Source organism: Trachypithecus francoisi, unplaced genomic scaffold (assembly GCF_009764315.1).
Source record: "Trachypithecus francoisi isolate TF-2019V2 unplaced genomic scaffold, Tfra_2.0 Lachesis_group1, whole genome shotgun sequence".
NCBI lineage: Eukaryota > Metazoa > Chordata > Mammalia > Primates > Cercopithecidae > Trachypithecus > Trachypithecus francoisi.
The window spans coordinates 5,217,003-5,232,750 of NW_022681454.1; the positions used below are offsets into that span (position 1 = coordinate 5,217,003).

A 15,748-nucleotide genomic window follows, 5' to 3' on the forward strand; every position below is an offset into this window, starting at 1 on the left:
GTTGGCAGATGGGCTTTATTTGTCTGCTCTAGGATTTAACAGATGTACGGGTTGCACTATATGTTGTACGATTCATCCATGAGCAATGCCTGGAGCAGGAAATCTATGGAGCCGGGAATGGACAGGTGGTTGCCAGGGGCTGGAGGCTGTTGGGGGATAGGGAGGTGACAGCTAAGGATCAGGGGCTTCTTTTTTGGGTGGTGAAAATGTCCTAAAAGGGACAGTGGTGATGGTGGCCCAACTCTGTGAATTAGACTAAAAGTCACTGAACTTGCACTTGAAAGGTGAACTATGTGGGATGTGAGATCTCAACAAAGCTGTTAAAAAACAACAAAAAAAGAGAAAGATTGCAAATTCAGCTGAAAGGTGCCCCATGTCCATTGCAGAGGCACATCCTGAAGATGACTGAGGGACTGAGACCATCCCCAGGGGAACCCAGGGAGTCCCGAGCTGAAGACCACAGGGCCCTGGGTGGCAGGAGCCTGGGCACTGTGTCACCCCTGGAGAGCCACCTGAGGGTTCCAGAAACATCTGGATCGAATGGCAACAAATAGGCCCCACTGAACACCTGTGAGATGTTAAGATGTTGCCCACTGCAATAGATTCTTCCAATTTCTTACAATGGAAAAGCAGGTCTGGCACCTTTCAGTCCTACCCTCCTGCCCCCCGCAGATAGCTCAGGAAGGAAGACAGAGGCGGCTTGCTGGGGAAGGAGGCCACTGTGATCTTGGTAGGCAGGGTTTGGCTTCCGCACTGCAGAAGGCAGCTCTAATCAGGAGAAGGAGCTCAGCAGGGGTGTGGTACGGGAGTCCCCAGCAGCAGTGTGCCTGGCAGAGGCCGCCCTGGCTCTGTCATGCTTTGATGTTCTAGGTTTTCTAGAAGGCCAGAGCTGGTCTCCATCAACCTCTCCCATTCCCCTGATGAGCTGTGCACATCTAGTCACTTGCTGCGTGCACAGTGGGCAGAACTGAATTAGAGGGTGCTGCTTCACAAACCCTAGCTACCTCTCCCCACCCCTCAGCACTAGTGGCCTATCCTGGTTGCCTGGCACTCAGGCCAGAGAAGTGGAACCCTCCTCAGGGTTCCCTGTGGGGTGGCCAGTTACGGCCTGCAGGCCACTGGTGAACACAGGCAGCACTATGAACCCCTTTGCATTCACCTTGGGGCCTGCTGATGGCGAAACAGACGTCTCCCCCCACTCCTGAGGCAGCTGCAGGCACCGTGCTGGTGTCTGACACACTCACTCCCACTGGAGCCTGGGCCACCAGGTGAAAGGAAGGGTAATGCCGGCAGGCCTGGAGGAGCCCACCCACAGGGCACCGGGATGCCCTGCACAGGTGGCAGGCCAGTGTGCATCAGGAGCCCCAGAACTAGCCTTGGGTGCATGTCGTCAGAGATGTGGCTTCCTCCGATGCCACCCAGGACAAGGACAGGAGACCCCCAGGATAGTCTGTGGCCCTGGAAGTCTGTGCAGAATGCTGCAGTGTTGACTGAAGTGGGCCCGGGTTCCTGCAGGGCTGGAGACAGGCCAAGCTGGGGGCCGATGCTGTCCCAGGACTCTCCCTTCTCTGCCTGTTTGGCACATAGGGGCCAGAGGGTGCCCTAAAGAAGTGTCTGGCAAATCATCAAAGACTACCAGATGGACCAGGACCGGGAGATGCAGCACCAGCCACCTGGATGCCTAGCACTCATCGCAGCCTCACGCCTCAGAAGAGTGACTATGGATTGTGCAGTGAATGAAGTTTTATGCTGAATTCAAGATGCAAACAGATTCAAAACCACCTTCCAATGAAGCTGGATCATCCTAAAACAGATCTGATCATGCCACTCCTCTGTTAAAGCCATCCCTGCATTTCCCCATTGAGGGAAGGAGGTATCCCCAGATAGGGCACAGGTCAAGTGGCCTGGGCAAAGATTCGTGACCCAGAGTTAGGAGAAAAACAGGGGGCTGAAAAATCACGCACATGTGTGATCCCCATGACGACTTCGTAATGTGTGTATGAGTGAAAAGATTGTAAAGAACAAAAATACCCAGTTACTATTTTTCTGGATGGTGTGATTCTGGTTACACCTTATTTCCCTTTTTATAACTTTATGTATCTTCCAAGAATTCTGCAATAATCAGGCATCACTTTTATGAGCACTAAGTCCTCAGGTACAGTTTGCCCATTCATTGAGGGGCTGTGTGGCTGCAGGAGGGACATAGTCAGGAGGTCCTGTGAGTGGTCCAGTTTGTCCTGCCTCTGCATTTTCACCCTTGGAGATGCCACGGCCACACATACAGGATAGCCCAGGCCTTCTGAGCCATGCGGGTGTTTTTATATATATATATGTATAATTTTTATTTATTTTTTTGAGATGGAATCTCACTCTGTTGCCCAGGCTGGAGTACAACGGCACGATCTTGGCTCACTGGAACCTCTACCTCCCAGGTTCAGGCGATTCTTCTGCCTCAGCCTTCCAAGTAGCTGGGATCACAGGCATGTGACACCACGCCCAGCTAATTTTTGTATTTTTAGTAGAGACGGGGTTTCGCCATGTTGGCCAGGTTGGTCTCAAACTCCCAATCTCAGGTGATCCGCCTGCCTCAGCCTCCCAAAATGCTGAGATTCCAGGGGTGAGCCACCGTGCCCAGCCTGCGAGGCTGTAGTTTGATGTCTGTTGTGCCCCCATGGGCTCCGTGCACGTGGCTCTACATTCCCCTGTGCCCAATCAGGTTCCCATATGCCTGCCTGGGGCTGCACGCTCACCAGTTTGCTCCTATTTCTTTCTTTTTTTTTTTTCTTTTTTTTTGAGACGGAGTCTCGCTCTGTCGCCCAGGCTGGAGTGCTGTGGCCGGATCTCAGCTCACTGCAAGCTCCGCCTCCCGGGTTCACGCCATTCTCCTGCCTCAGCCTCCCGAGTAGCTGGGACCACAGGCGCCCACCACCTCGCCCGGCTAATTTTTTTGTATTTTTTAGTAGAGACGGGGTTTCACCGTGTTAGCCAGGATGGTCTCAATCTCCTGACCTCGTGATCCGCCCGTCTCGGCCTCCCAAAGTGCTGGGATTACAGGCTTGAGCCACCGCGCCCAGCCTGCTCCTATTTCATTGTTTCAAGGCCAAGACATAAATCTCACCGAGGTTATCTCCTCACTGAGCTGCATAATCGCAGACAAGAATCTATTCTTAGCAACAACTTGCTTTGACAGATTAATATGGCTTAACTTTGCCAACGATGATACAAAAATTAGTCCTTTCACAGCAACTCTGTTCTGGGAAGCATTTTTACAAAGGGCAGGTAATTAATTCTCCACACAGGTCGACAGGTGTTATCAGCAGGGGTGGGGGGCTGAAGCAGAGGCAGACAGCAGGCTCCTGAGAGGTGAGTGTTCCCAAGTCAGAGCTCAAGCCTCAGCTTAGAGCAACGGGGTGCCCTGGGGGCCAGAGTCCCGCCCTGGCTCTGGGGTGTGGCTGTCTGGGAGGAGGAACTGCCCGCCTCTTAGTACCATGGCCTCCATGGGCCAACACTGGAGCCGGTGGCAGCAGCGGCTCACCATTTTCTAAGCCCTGCTGTGTGCCAGATGGAATCCCAGGAAGACAGGGAATGTCTTCCGTTTTGTGGGTTGGTGTGCTCTGAGCCTGCAGAACAGTGCCTGGCACATAGCAAGTGTTCACGCAGATTTGCTGAATATCACCCTGTCAAACAGGTACTTTTGTTCTTTCTATTTTATACATGAGGAAGCTGAGGCAGAGAGGGGTGGTTTCAGGCATCCCCAGTGTGTAGTGTCTAAGAGAGGCTTCTGGGTGACAGTGGGAAACAGAGAAGCAGTATGCCCAGGGAAGGCTCCTCAGTGGAGGGAACATGTGGGCAGGGTTTTCAGGTGATAGTAGGAGCTTCCTAGATGAGGAAAAGGGAGGGGGCATTCTAGGCTTTGGGGACAGTGTAGAAAGAGGGAGAGCTTGGAAGGGACGAGATTCGCTCTTCCTTGCAGCTTGCTCCATGCCAGGCATAGGCTGGTCTCTGCATTCTTTGATCTCATCCTCACCCCAGTGCCACAGGGATGTTTATCATCTTCATCCCTTTGCAACAGAGGCTCAGAGTCACTGGTTGATGTAGCCAAGATCACACAGTCAGGGGGCTAAGACAGCAGCTCTGTGCAGCTCCAGCACTAGACCCTTCTCCCACCCTGAGTTGCCCAGCATCCAGAAAGGGGCAGGGATGCTGGTGGTGGTGAGCTCCCTGTGGTATGCAAGGAGAGAGGCCCCGGGAGAGGCCAGGTCTCATGGGGGTGTTGGAAGGGGAGTGAGAAGCCTGGTCAGATTCTCTTGGCCCATTCAGCCTCTTCCTCCCTTGCATCCACTGGACCCTGGCAGCTGAGTGCTCACCTTAGCTAGGATCAGGGCTCCTTACAGCTCTATCTTTCCTTCCTCACCAGCATGGGCCTGTGCACCACCTGGATCCCTGGTAGCCACATCACAGCTGGCAAGAGTCCCAGCTACTTTGAGAGATCCCTCCCAACTCTAGGCAACCAAGAACTCAGGTAGTCGACACTTCTATTCATGTAGAAAGGTGTCCCTGGGATAGTGGGGCCAGCTTTGGGGCTCATGATGTCTGAGCTCTGGCCCAACCCCATCACTTACTGACAGTGTGATGGTACACTGCCTTCCATGGCAAATTAGAAGCAAGTGTCTGCTCTCCGGCCCTCATTCCCCTGGGCAGAGTACACTTCCCAGATCCTTGATGTTGACCAGTAAGATTTAGCAGATGTACCAGTAGGCTTGAAATGTACTTGCCTGTTTCTCTTTATCCTCTTGTACTTCTAGTATCACCATGAGAATTAAGCTGGTTCCAGGAGAAGGATGCAAGATGTGCAGAGCAGAGACCAGCCTAAATCAGTCAATTCCCTGACATATGAGCAAGCCCAGACAAGATCATCAGAACTGCCCAGCTGAGCCCAGCCAAGGTCAGCAGAGCTGCCCAGCTGAGCCCAGACAAGGTCAGCAGAGCTGCCCAGCCAAGGTTGGCAAAGCCACTCAGCTGAGCCCACCTGTAGATTTGGGAAATAAATGTTGTTGTTTTCGGGTGGCTTATTGCACAGCAATTCTGTGTGAAAAACTGATACACTTCCCTCTCTGACCTCCAATTAACTTTTCTGTAAAACAAGGAGTTTCATTTGACCCTCTCTACCACGCCCAGCAGAAATAGGTGGTTCATGTGTCTCAGATGGTCCTTCTCAGACATCACCACCTCTGACCTTTTTGATTACTGAAGCTATATCTAGCATCCACCCCATGGATGGTATGTGATGGGAGCCGAGGTACTTACAGGCTTGCAGTTGGTTGGTTTTCCATTCATGTCCATGCTGGGTGGCCTCAGGTAATCCCAGTCGCGGCCCTTGTTGTAGGTTATAAGTGTCATCACTTTCCCATCAATTTTTTGGTTTGCCAGGAAGACTCCTTTCACCCCTCTGACCTGGGGCAAAAATATAAGAAGGACTGTAACCTTACACTGGAGCACTCTGATGACCATATGTCCACCGTGCTCCAGCCCACATATGGCCTCATTTCACACTCACAATGGCCAGCAGCTGAGACACATTCCAGAGGTGAGTGAGGTTTAGAGGGACCAGGGATCCAAGACTCCAGCCCCAGCTTTAATGGGAAGCTAGTTTGGTCTAGCTCTGAAGCCTGAATGATCTTCATGGTGCTGAGCTGTTCTCCCAGGTCCGGACACCAACCATCAGATGGCAAGTGGGGTTCTGGACCCCTGACCTGCCTGTCCCTCAAACTCACCCCATCCTTGCCTCAGAGGTCCTGATTCAGAGCTCAGATTCCCCCAGTGCCTCTTGTTTCTATTGGACACGCATCCTGGACCAATATAATTGCCTCTGGGGACCCCCAGCTCAATCCCCATACAAACATGCCAAGGAATGAAGACAGGAGGGTCCATGCTTCCACTAGAACACCCAGGACAGGGCTCCACTTGCCTTCAGTGCTCAGGGCTAACCTGGTCCCTTTCTCAGGGTTTCCTAAGAGGCCCATGGCAGTGACCCAAACATATCCAAGAGTGGTTACTAAGTTGACCTATAAGAAACGTGCAACTGTCGGCAACTTCACATAGTTCAACCGAGTGGTTTGTTCCCAGAGAGGGTCTTTTCCTGCAAGCTCCTTATTTCATGGAGGGTTTTGACTCATATTTATCAAGATCCACTAGTGTGGTGTGAAGAGGCACAAGAACGCTCACCACTTGTCAAGGCCTCCTGTGTTCCAGGCCACAGACTGTTTCTACACCTGTATATGCAGCCTGCACCATGGGAAACTGAGGCTCAGAGGGGGTGCCACCTGCCCAAAGGCCCATAGCCAAAGATTCTAGTTAGGATAGTAATGGCATACAGTTATTAAGTGCTTCTATGTTACAGGCACTGAGCTTAATACATGTCCTCTCACTGAATTCTCACAACTCCAGCAGGTCCTCAAGGGGAGAAGAACAGCAGCCATGATGATGAAACCAGAGGACTGGGGTCTGAGCTTCCTGCAGCTGCTATAACAGATGGTCACAAATCCAGTGGCTTCAGACAACACACATGTATTCCCCCACAGCTCTGGAGGGCAGAAGCCTAGCATGCGGCCACAGTCAAGTGTCAATAGAATCACGTTCCTTTCTGGAGGCTCCAAAGGAGCATCCCTTTCCTTGTCTTTTCCAGCTTCTAGAGGCACCGGCATTCCTTGGCTAATGGCCCCTTCCTTCATCTTCAAAGCCAGCAATGCTGCATCTCTCTGACCATGTTTCCACCATCACATCTTCTCTATCTCCTGCCTACCTCTTCCAATGTTAAGGACCTGTGTGCTGACCCTAGGCCCCTCCAGATAACCCAGGTCATCTTCCTGTCTGCTGACAAGCAGCCTTAATTCCATCTGCAACCTCATTCCTCCTCTACCACCTAAGGTAACATACATGCATGTTCTGGGGCTTGCGATGTGGCCATCTTTGAGGGGGGCACTATTCTCTCCAGCACAGTCCCTCCTCTGACCCCCAAGGACGCACATCAGTCTTCAAGCAAAATACATTCACCCCATCAAGGTTTCCAAAGTTCTCATCTCATTACAGCATTAATTCAAATATCCTGTAAATATCACCAGATCAAAATTCCTCTAAATATCACCAGATCAAAAGCTCCAAATCTTCTCATCTAAGTCGTCTAAACCAGATGTGGGTGAGCTCTGGGTAAAATCCATCTGTGGAGCTGGGAAACTAGCAAACGAGTTGTCTGTTTCAAAGTGCAAGGTTGGGGCAGACATAGGGTGGTAGCTACAGATCTTTTGCCTCCCACTGACGGCTGTGGCTTGTTTAGGTTACCCTTGGAGTTGGCTCTCAGAGACTCTGGGCTGCCTTCACTGGATGTGGGAGTTGGGGGGCAGGGCAGGCTCTTTTCCTTGGGACCCACCAGGTCTTATCAACACAGACAGGCAGAGTTAGGAGCCAAGTGGATCACACTGGGAGCATCCTCCCAGAATTTCTAGGGAACATCATACATGTGGCAAATCCATGCACAGAGCATTCAGCTGCCAGTATTATCTGCATAGGATGCTGCGGTCTAGGGGGTAGCCTTCCTCTCTGCAGAGGAAGCTTCATCAATGGTCCTGCTGGGCGGACAGTCTCAGAGGCTGGGATGAGCCAGCTCCTTCTTGCCCATATGGTATCATTCTGTCGCCTGCTCACTTGACTTGATGACTGCAGATGGGGTCCCTGGCCCAGAGTCTAGCTTCTTTGTGAGATGCGGTACCAAGTGCAGGCCCTGCAGAAACCCAGGACTCCATGTCACAGGGGTCTTGAGTTCCCTCCAGACTCTGGGCTTGGTCTGCAGGAGATGAGCTGCCGGGGGCTGGGAGAGGGCAGAGCGTGTGCATGTGTGTGAGCCTGTGTCTGTGTGTGTGAGTGTTGGCTATAGATTGGCTGCAGACAGGACCCTCTGTGCTAGACTTCGGACCAGCCACACACCCACCAAATGGCTGCACATCCTTTGCTGTGTGGTCTGGTGCTGAAGGGAGGCCCGGGGAACATACCGCAAGTCTTTGTGTCTTACAAGCTCATAGAACCCCGACAAGGCAGGCAGGACGGGGACCCAGGGACATCACCCAGAGGACTTCTGCCCTGCCCACTGCTTGGTGGAAATGCTTTTCTGCTGTCTTCCGGGCAGGTAGAAGGCTGATTTGCCCATGATGGTTTTTGTTATTGGGTAATTGCCATTTTATATCCCAGCTGGGTCTCCATGAAAACGCACAGCAATAAATAACGTGGATCCAGATATAGGACAAGGCCCCTGGGTGGGTCTGGCTGGCGGAGCATTAGCTCAGAATACCAGTGTGTCGCTGCATAACTGCCCATATGACAGCTGTATTCCTTCCTGTGTCTGCTGTAAAAAAAAAGTCCCACAAGTTGTTTGACTTCAAACAGAAATTCATTCTCTCGGAGGCCAGAGTCCAAAGTCAAGGCGTGGGCAGGGCTATGCTCCCTCTGCAGACCCCAGGGAAGGATCCTTCCTGCCCCTTCCAGCTCCGCGCCTCCAGCCCTCCCTGGCCTGCGGCTGCAGTCTCTGCTTCTGTCCCCACGGGGCCTCCCTGTAAGCCTGTGGCTCCTCTCCTGTCTCGGATAAGGACACTTGTGATTGCATTTAGAGCCCCTTGGATAATTTGGGGTGATGTCTGCTTGAGTCTTTCACTTCATGACGCTGCAAAAATCTCTTTTTCAAATAAGGTCACATTGCAGGGCCTGGGTATTAGGATGTGGGCCACCATTTCGATGCCTGATTCGGGGTCGCCATTCAGCCGATTGAGATGCCTGCTGCCAGGGCTCCCTGGGGGTAGGGGACAGGGCTATATTCCCTAAGTCCCCATTCATAACCCAAGCTCCAGCACAAGAGGAGTCCAGGAAAGATTTGCTGTCTTGCCTTGAACCTAGGTTGTGCCCTGCAGGGGAAGAGATCCCTGCAGCCTTCTGAGGCAGTACCTGGCTGTGTTATCTGCACCAAACATTTTTCCTGGATGTGCTGCTGGGTGCACAACCACCACGACAGCAACAGTACTGGCCGTGTGCAGTGAGACTCAGGGGTCAGCCCCCACCCATTAATTATCCCTGATCCCCAAAAAGGGCAAGTGCTGGGCAAACAAAGTGAGTCCTCACTTGGAACCAGGCACTGTTCTGCCTATTCAATAGGCATGACAGCCTTAAAACTCACGGCAACCCTGAGGAAGGTGCTGCTACCGTCCCTGTTGCACATAGGGAAGCACAGAGAGGTTAAGAAACCCACCTATGGCCACAGAGCAAATACATACCAGTTCATGGACCTGACCCCAGGCAGTCAGGCTCCGGAGTTGTGCTTGTAACAACCAGCTGTGACCCATGTTTGATGCTTTTCAGAGAAGGGATATCCCTTGGGAGGGCACCCAGGTGGTAGAGAGTGGGTGTCACCTTTGGACTGGGCCACTGCAAACCTCTTCTGGCTCCTTGCTTCCTCTTGCCTTGAGGTTTCTGTGTGTGGCTCTGAGCTCCTTCCGCACCTGGCTAACTCCTGCTCAGCCTCTTCCAGGAAGCACTCCCTGACTTCTGCCCCAGGCTGGCCAACTGCCTCTGTGCTGTGTCTTCAGGCCCTGGCACTCTCAGTCAGAACTACAGCTGGGAGCCGTCTTCCTGCTTCACGAGGGGTGAATGGTGCATGTCATATCCAGCCTGTGTCCCAAGGGCAGGGCCCAGAACATGGCATGTGGTGGTGCAGGCATCACAGATGCCTGTGGACAGGACGGCCGTGGAGCCCCACCCTACCCTGTTCTTGGCACCCTTCCCATCCCATCATCACCCATCCACTGCCTTCCAGAGCCACGTCTGTGCTGGACCCAGTCCCCTCCTAGAGGCTCACAGGGCAGGGCCTTTGGGACACTAGGGGTGGGGTTGGGCACTGCCTGCAGGGGCTTTTGGCAGTGAGGCTATATGTGCATCATCCGCTGGGGAGGTAAACCCTGACAAATGGGTTATCATTGCAAACAAATGATTCCATTTGTGACTTCCCTGGGGACCACAGTTCTGCTGCTTCTGGCAAGGGAGGGATGAATGCTGAGCCTGGTGCCTCCCACTCACAAGCCCATCAATGCCACTGCCTGCCCAGGGCCTAATGGCCACCCACAGGACACTCCCCCAGCCTGCATCAAAGGGCCACTTGGGGGTGTCCCCACAGGCAAGAGGAAGGAGCTTGGAGGTGAACAACTGAGAGGGGTCCCAAGAGGAGGGCACCAGGCTCAGAGCAGACAGGCCTGGGCCGGTCCTGGTTTTCCTGCTTATGTCTGGGTCTGCCTGGGCAGGTCATTTGCCTTCTCTGAGCCTCAGTTTTCTGACCTGTAAATGGGCCTGGCCGGGGCAGGGCTGCTGCAGGGATCCAGGTGGAAATGGAGCAACAGTGGCGTGATGTACAGGGCATTCTCTGGGGTCAGTGGAGGCTCATGCGGGAGGCCCAGGGGGGACCCGGGAGGGCAGCAAGGAAGGCTCCCATCTGAGCTTGGATGGCAACCCAGCAGGGGAGGCCAGAGCTTCATAGTGGTGAGAGAAGTGACAGGAGGGAGGCTGGAGGGCTGGATTCCAGGGAGACAGAGAGAGCAAGAGTGAGAGAGAGCAAGCGAGAGAGGGAGAGAGAGAGAAAGAGAGAGAGAGAGAGAGAAGAAAGGGCAACTTCAGACACAGAGAGGGAGAGGAAGGAGGAGATGAAGGGGCTGGGGTGGGGAAGATCCGGGGAGAGAGAGAGAGGTCAATTTCAGACATAGAGAGGGAGAGGAGGAGGAGATGAAGGGGCTGGGGTGGGGAAGATCCGGGGAGAGAGAGAGAGGTCAATTTCAGACATAGAGAGGGAGAGGAAGGAGGAGATGAAGGGGCTGGGGTAGGGAGGGAGGGAGGGAGAGAGAGAGAGAGAGAGAGAGAGAGAGAAAGAGAGAGAGGAAGGCAGACTTCAGACACAGAGAGGGAAAAGGAGGAGGAGATGAAGGGGCTGGGGTAGAGAGAGAGAGGGAGAGAGGGAGAGAGAGACGGGGCACTCAGAGAGAAGCACTGCCCTCAGGGGCGACCCCAGCCCAGGACTTCTGATGAGGGCTTGTGAGGGAGTTGGGAGAGAACACTCAGGCTGAACCCAAGTCAGTAAAATGTTATTCCGTCAAAGAATTCCATTCTTCTCATGACAAAAACTTGTACTCAATGATCATTGTACTTCAAATTTCCTCAAGAAGGAAATTCTCTTCCTCTAAAAATACCTATAGAATAGCCTCTTGGCCCACAAAGCTGAAAATATTTGGCTGTTTACAGAAGATGTGTGCAGACCCCCAAGACAGCATTAGAGACAGACAGAAGGGGAGGGAGAAGGAGGAGGTGGGGGGAGAGGGCAGGGGGTTGACCGCAGACCCCGCCCACATCCACGCCGGACCCACCTCCAGGATGTCGATGAGCACACTCTCCTCCGCCTGCCGCGAGCTGCGCACGTCCTGCAGGACCAGCGCATAGTGCACGCCGCGCGGGTCCGACTGGTACAGGTTGTAGGTGTCCATCTGGTACCACTCCTGCACCGCCACGAACACCTGACTCTCGTCCGTGCTGATGATCTGCAGATCCTGCGGGGATGTGCGGGGAACGCAGGGTCAGGGCCAGGCTGGGGGCCGCCCATGGAAGGAAGAAGGCAGCTGCACAGGCCTTGAGGGTGGGGAAGGCCTTGGGCTCTCCTGGAGCCAGTCTGGTCTGGATTTGCCTCCTGGCTCAGCTGCTCTGAGCCCTGTGGCCTTGGACAAGTCTCCTCACCTCCCTGGGCCTCCAGGTCCCCATCTCTAATATGGGGATGGCGTCGGGATGCTCTAAGCCGGGTTATGGGAGGGTGGCCTGGGGACACCTCCTCCTGGTCCCACATCAGGCTGTCTATCCATCCATCCAACAGTGGGGAGGCGGAGTTCTTCCTCCATGCACCCCCAAATGGTTGATTCCAGGGGGTGAGGGCTGGAGCCCCTCCCTCTCTTCCTATCCACAGGAACAGGTGAGTCTCTGCTCCCTCCTTCATTCAACACACATTTGGGAAGCACCCACTCCATAATAGAAACTTTCCGGCCACTGATACCTAGAAAGGCCCTGAGTGCAGTGGGGAGCCAGGTGTGGCCCTGTCCTTTGCGATCTGCAGGGAGGCGTCTGTGGGTTCATCCAGCAAAGCTTCGTTGTCCAGGGACACTATCCCCACCTGTACACACTTCAACCTTCCTCCTGGTCCCTCTGTGCCGGTCCCTGCCAGCCCTGAGCCCTGGGGGCACAGTCTGGAGGGGGAGGCAGAGAAGGAGCCCCACCAGGACCCCATAAGGTGGTCTCAGAAGGTGAAAGGGCAGCCAGGGCAAAGTCCCTAGCCTCGGTTTCCATTCGGAAGCAGGTGTGTTGGGCAGCTCTGGAGTGGACTCAGGGCAGTGGTCTTTGGGTTCAGTCCCAGGTTTTTAAACTCAGAAAGCAGCCAAAACCCAATAGAATAAAAAGGAAAACCAGGAATACCTCAGTTTCTTGTTTTCTTTTCTTGCCCAGCCAGCACCAAATGCGTGTGGGAGGCATGAGTAAAGGGGTCTGGACAGGTCCATTTTGAAGCCATAACCAGCTTCCCTCCCACCTCTGTTCCTTTGCCTTCTCTCACTCTGGAACTTTATTGCCCTCTGAGAAGACAGTGCCAAGTTCCAGAGGCAGAGGACAGGTGACAGAGGAGGGCTCGGCTGGCCCCACCTATGGAGTCACCCCTCCCAACTATGGTGTGGCTGTGGCTGGGACGCTTGGGGATGCCTCCCTTCACATGTTCTCATCTAATAGGAGGGCCTAAGGAAGGAGTCTTTTTTTTTTTTTTTTTTTTTCTGTATAATAACAGATCAAATCCCGATTCTGCTGGTGAAGCTCAGTTTTCAGTGGAGAGTGAGGAAGAAGCTGCCTTAGCAGGTGGCTCAGGGCCGGGCTGGACTCCTGAACGCTGAGGCCTGGCCCCTTCCCCTCACTGCCCTGCCTGTTCCCTGTGCTATGCAGTCCCAAGGACTGTGCAGAAAAGGAGAGTGATGCTATTTTGCAGCTACCATGCAGCCCACAGGCAGAGAGGACCCCACAGTGGCAGGAGCTGCAGTCCTGTGTCTATGGACCGAAATTCAACACCCAGAAATGACTGGCACCAAGAGACACAGAACCAGGGAAGGATGACAGGGCAAGGTGCCAGGGCCTGGCTGTCCCCACACGTGAAGTGGGACCATAGGTGATGCAGAGCCCATGGAGGCACGCGAAGTGCCCGGAGGCAGCAGGCTTGTGGCTGCTCTGTCCTCCTCACCTCAGCTCCCCCTTCCTCCCCACTCAGGGCCATGGGCCAGAATGCACTCTGTCATCCACGCACTGGTCATTCTGCTGCCCAGCTAGGGGAAGGCTTGTCCACCAGCCCGGGCTCTGGCAGGGAATTAGACCGTGCAGTCAGATTGTCAGGTAGCATGTGAGACTCCAGCAGGGGTGGCAGGGGGACTGCGATTATGGGTGCTTTGAGCTCAGGGGACTTGGCGTCAACTATGTCGTCAGGATTCAGTATTTACCGTGATTGCAGCAACTTACAGTGTGCCTCTTATGCCCCTGGGTAAATGTTTACATAACCTGGGTAAATGCATTGGGTAAATGTTTTCCACAATCTAGGAAACAAAGAAAAATGCATGAAGTGACTCGAGGTTACAAGCAGTGCCCCCTAGAGAGACCTGACACCAGCGTGTTCCAATGTTTACGTTTAGGCTTTCTCTCAAGTGTGATGCACATATTTTTTTCATGTGTAGTTTATAGTTTGCCCCTTTACATCATAGGCAGAGCATTGTCTCTGCCATTAAAATGATCTATAAACAGCACCTTTTTTTTTGTTTTTTTGTTTTTTTTTTTGAGACGGAGTCTCATTCTGTCACCCAGACTGGAGTGCAGTGGCCGGATCTCGGCTCACTGCAAGCTCCGCCTCCCGGGTTTACGCCATTCTCCTGCCTCCACCTCCCAAGTAGCTGGGACTACAGGCACCCACCACCTCGCCCGGCTAGTTTTTTTGTATTTTTTAGTAGAGATGGGGTTTCACCGTGTTAGCCAGGATGGTCTCGATCTCCTGACTTCATGATCCGCCTGTCTCGGCCTCCCAGAGTGCTGGGATTACAGGCTTGGAAGCCACCGCGCCTGGCCCGAATAGCACTTTTAATGACTGCATGATATTCCATTTTGTGGATGGGCCATATTCCACTGAGTTGCTTCCCTACTGGGAAACCATCAGCATTCTCAACATAACTGGGAGATGGTCATGAACGTTTCTAGACACAGATCTCTGGCTCTCTGGTTATTTCCTTGACATAAACTCCTAAGAAGGGAAATTGCCACATGGCAACATTTCGAAAGCTCTTGTTACCTGTTGTTAAATTGCTATCCTGAAAGTTTACATTAATTCCTTCCCCACCAGCAGGAGTAGAGAGCACTTATTTTGTTTTACATATGCCAATATTGAGAACGGTCTTTTAAAAATATTTGCTGATTAGAGATTTATAAATAACAGGCCATTTTTGCTTCCTATTGCATTTACTGTCTTCTTTGAGAAAAGACAGAAGTAGAGACATTTTGATATTTTTAAACGAAGGATGTGAGACACATTCAAATAGACATCCAGTATATATGATTGTACATATTTGTATGACCTGGAGAAATATGCGGAAGGAAACACCAACCTTGCCAATATTTGTTATTAGGTAGAATTAGGTTTGCTTGTGAGTAACAGAAACAGGAAAAAACTCTCTTTATTAGAGAGCTCTAAGAAGCCACACAGGACAATTCCACTAGCATCTCACTGGCTAGATTTTAGAAGCATTGACCACGTGTAGTTGCAAAGGAAGCTGGGAAATGCAGTCTTTTAGCTGGAAAGCAATGTACTAGCCAAAGTCTGTGGTTTGTTGAACTAAGATGAAGGGGCAGAATGGATATGAGGGGTATCCAGGACTTTCAACAATACCTCCTTGAGGAATGAGGAAATGAGACGGTCAGGGAAGGGAGGACTGGAGAGGCAAGCAGGTAGAAAGGGTATCTAGGCATATACATAGTATTGTTTATTATGTACATAGTATTGTCTATTATGTTGAATTATAAGGTAAATAGATGTATTCTTCCATTAGTTGTAATGAATGCATTTTAAATAAGTAATTTTGGAAAAGTTTAAAAACATTTTTAATAGACATGAGGGGAAATTTCTCCATAGATGTTTATATAAAATTCATGAAAGTCTAATGAACCAACACCTTCATTAGATTCTTTCAGTACTTTGAATGTATCAGCTCACTGCCTGCTGAACTCTGGGGTTCCTGATGAGACATGTGTTGACAATTATATTGATTATTGCTCATATGTAACAAGTCATTTTTCTCTTGCTACTTTCAAGATTCTCTCTTAAGAGTTTCAATTTTTGGCCAGGCATGGTGGATCACAGCTGTAATCCCAGCACTTTGGGAGGCCAAGGCAGGTGGATCACTTGAGGTCAGGAGTTCTAGACCAGCCTAGCCAATATGGTGAAACCCTGTCTCTATTAAAAATATAAAATTAGCTGGGTGTGACGGCAGACACCTGTAATCCCAGTTACTCAGGAGGCTGAGGCAGGATAATTGCTTGAACCCAGAAGGTGGAGGTTGCAGTGAGCTGAGATTGTACCACTGAACTCCACCCTGGGCAACAGAGGGAGATTATG

The 15,748-nt window shown here is 52.1% G+C and overlaps 1 protein-coding gene across 5 annotated transcripts in view; it reads right to left on the reverse strand.

Moving 5' to 3' along the window:
- SORCS2 (sortilin related VPS10 domain containing receptor 2) overlaps window positions 1–15,748 on the reverse strand; it is a 552,142-nt gene that overhangs the window by 53,225 nt on the left and 483,169 nt on the right. For all 5 annotated transcript variants that reach the window (XM_033213659.1, XM_033213661.1, XM_033213658.1 and 2 more), the window contains exons 9-10: window positions 11,445–11,624; window positions 5,308–5,454 (exon numbers count right to left, since the gene is read on the reverse strand). In XM_033213659.1, the coding sequence (XP_033069550.1) occupies window positions 5,308–5,454; window positions 11,445–11,624 (327 nt within the window). The remainder of the gene's footprint in view (window positions 1–5,307; window positions 5,455–11,444; window positions 11,625–15,748) is intronic.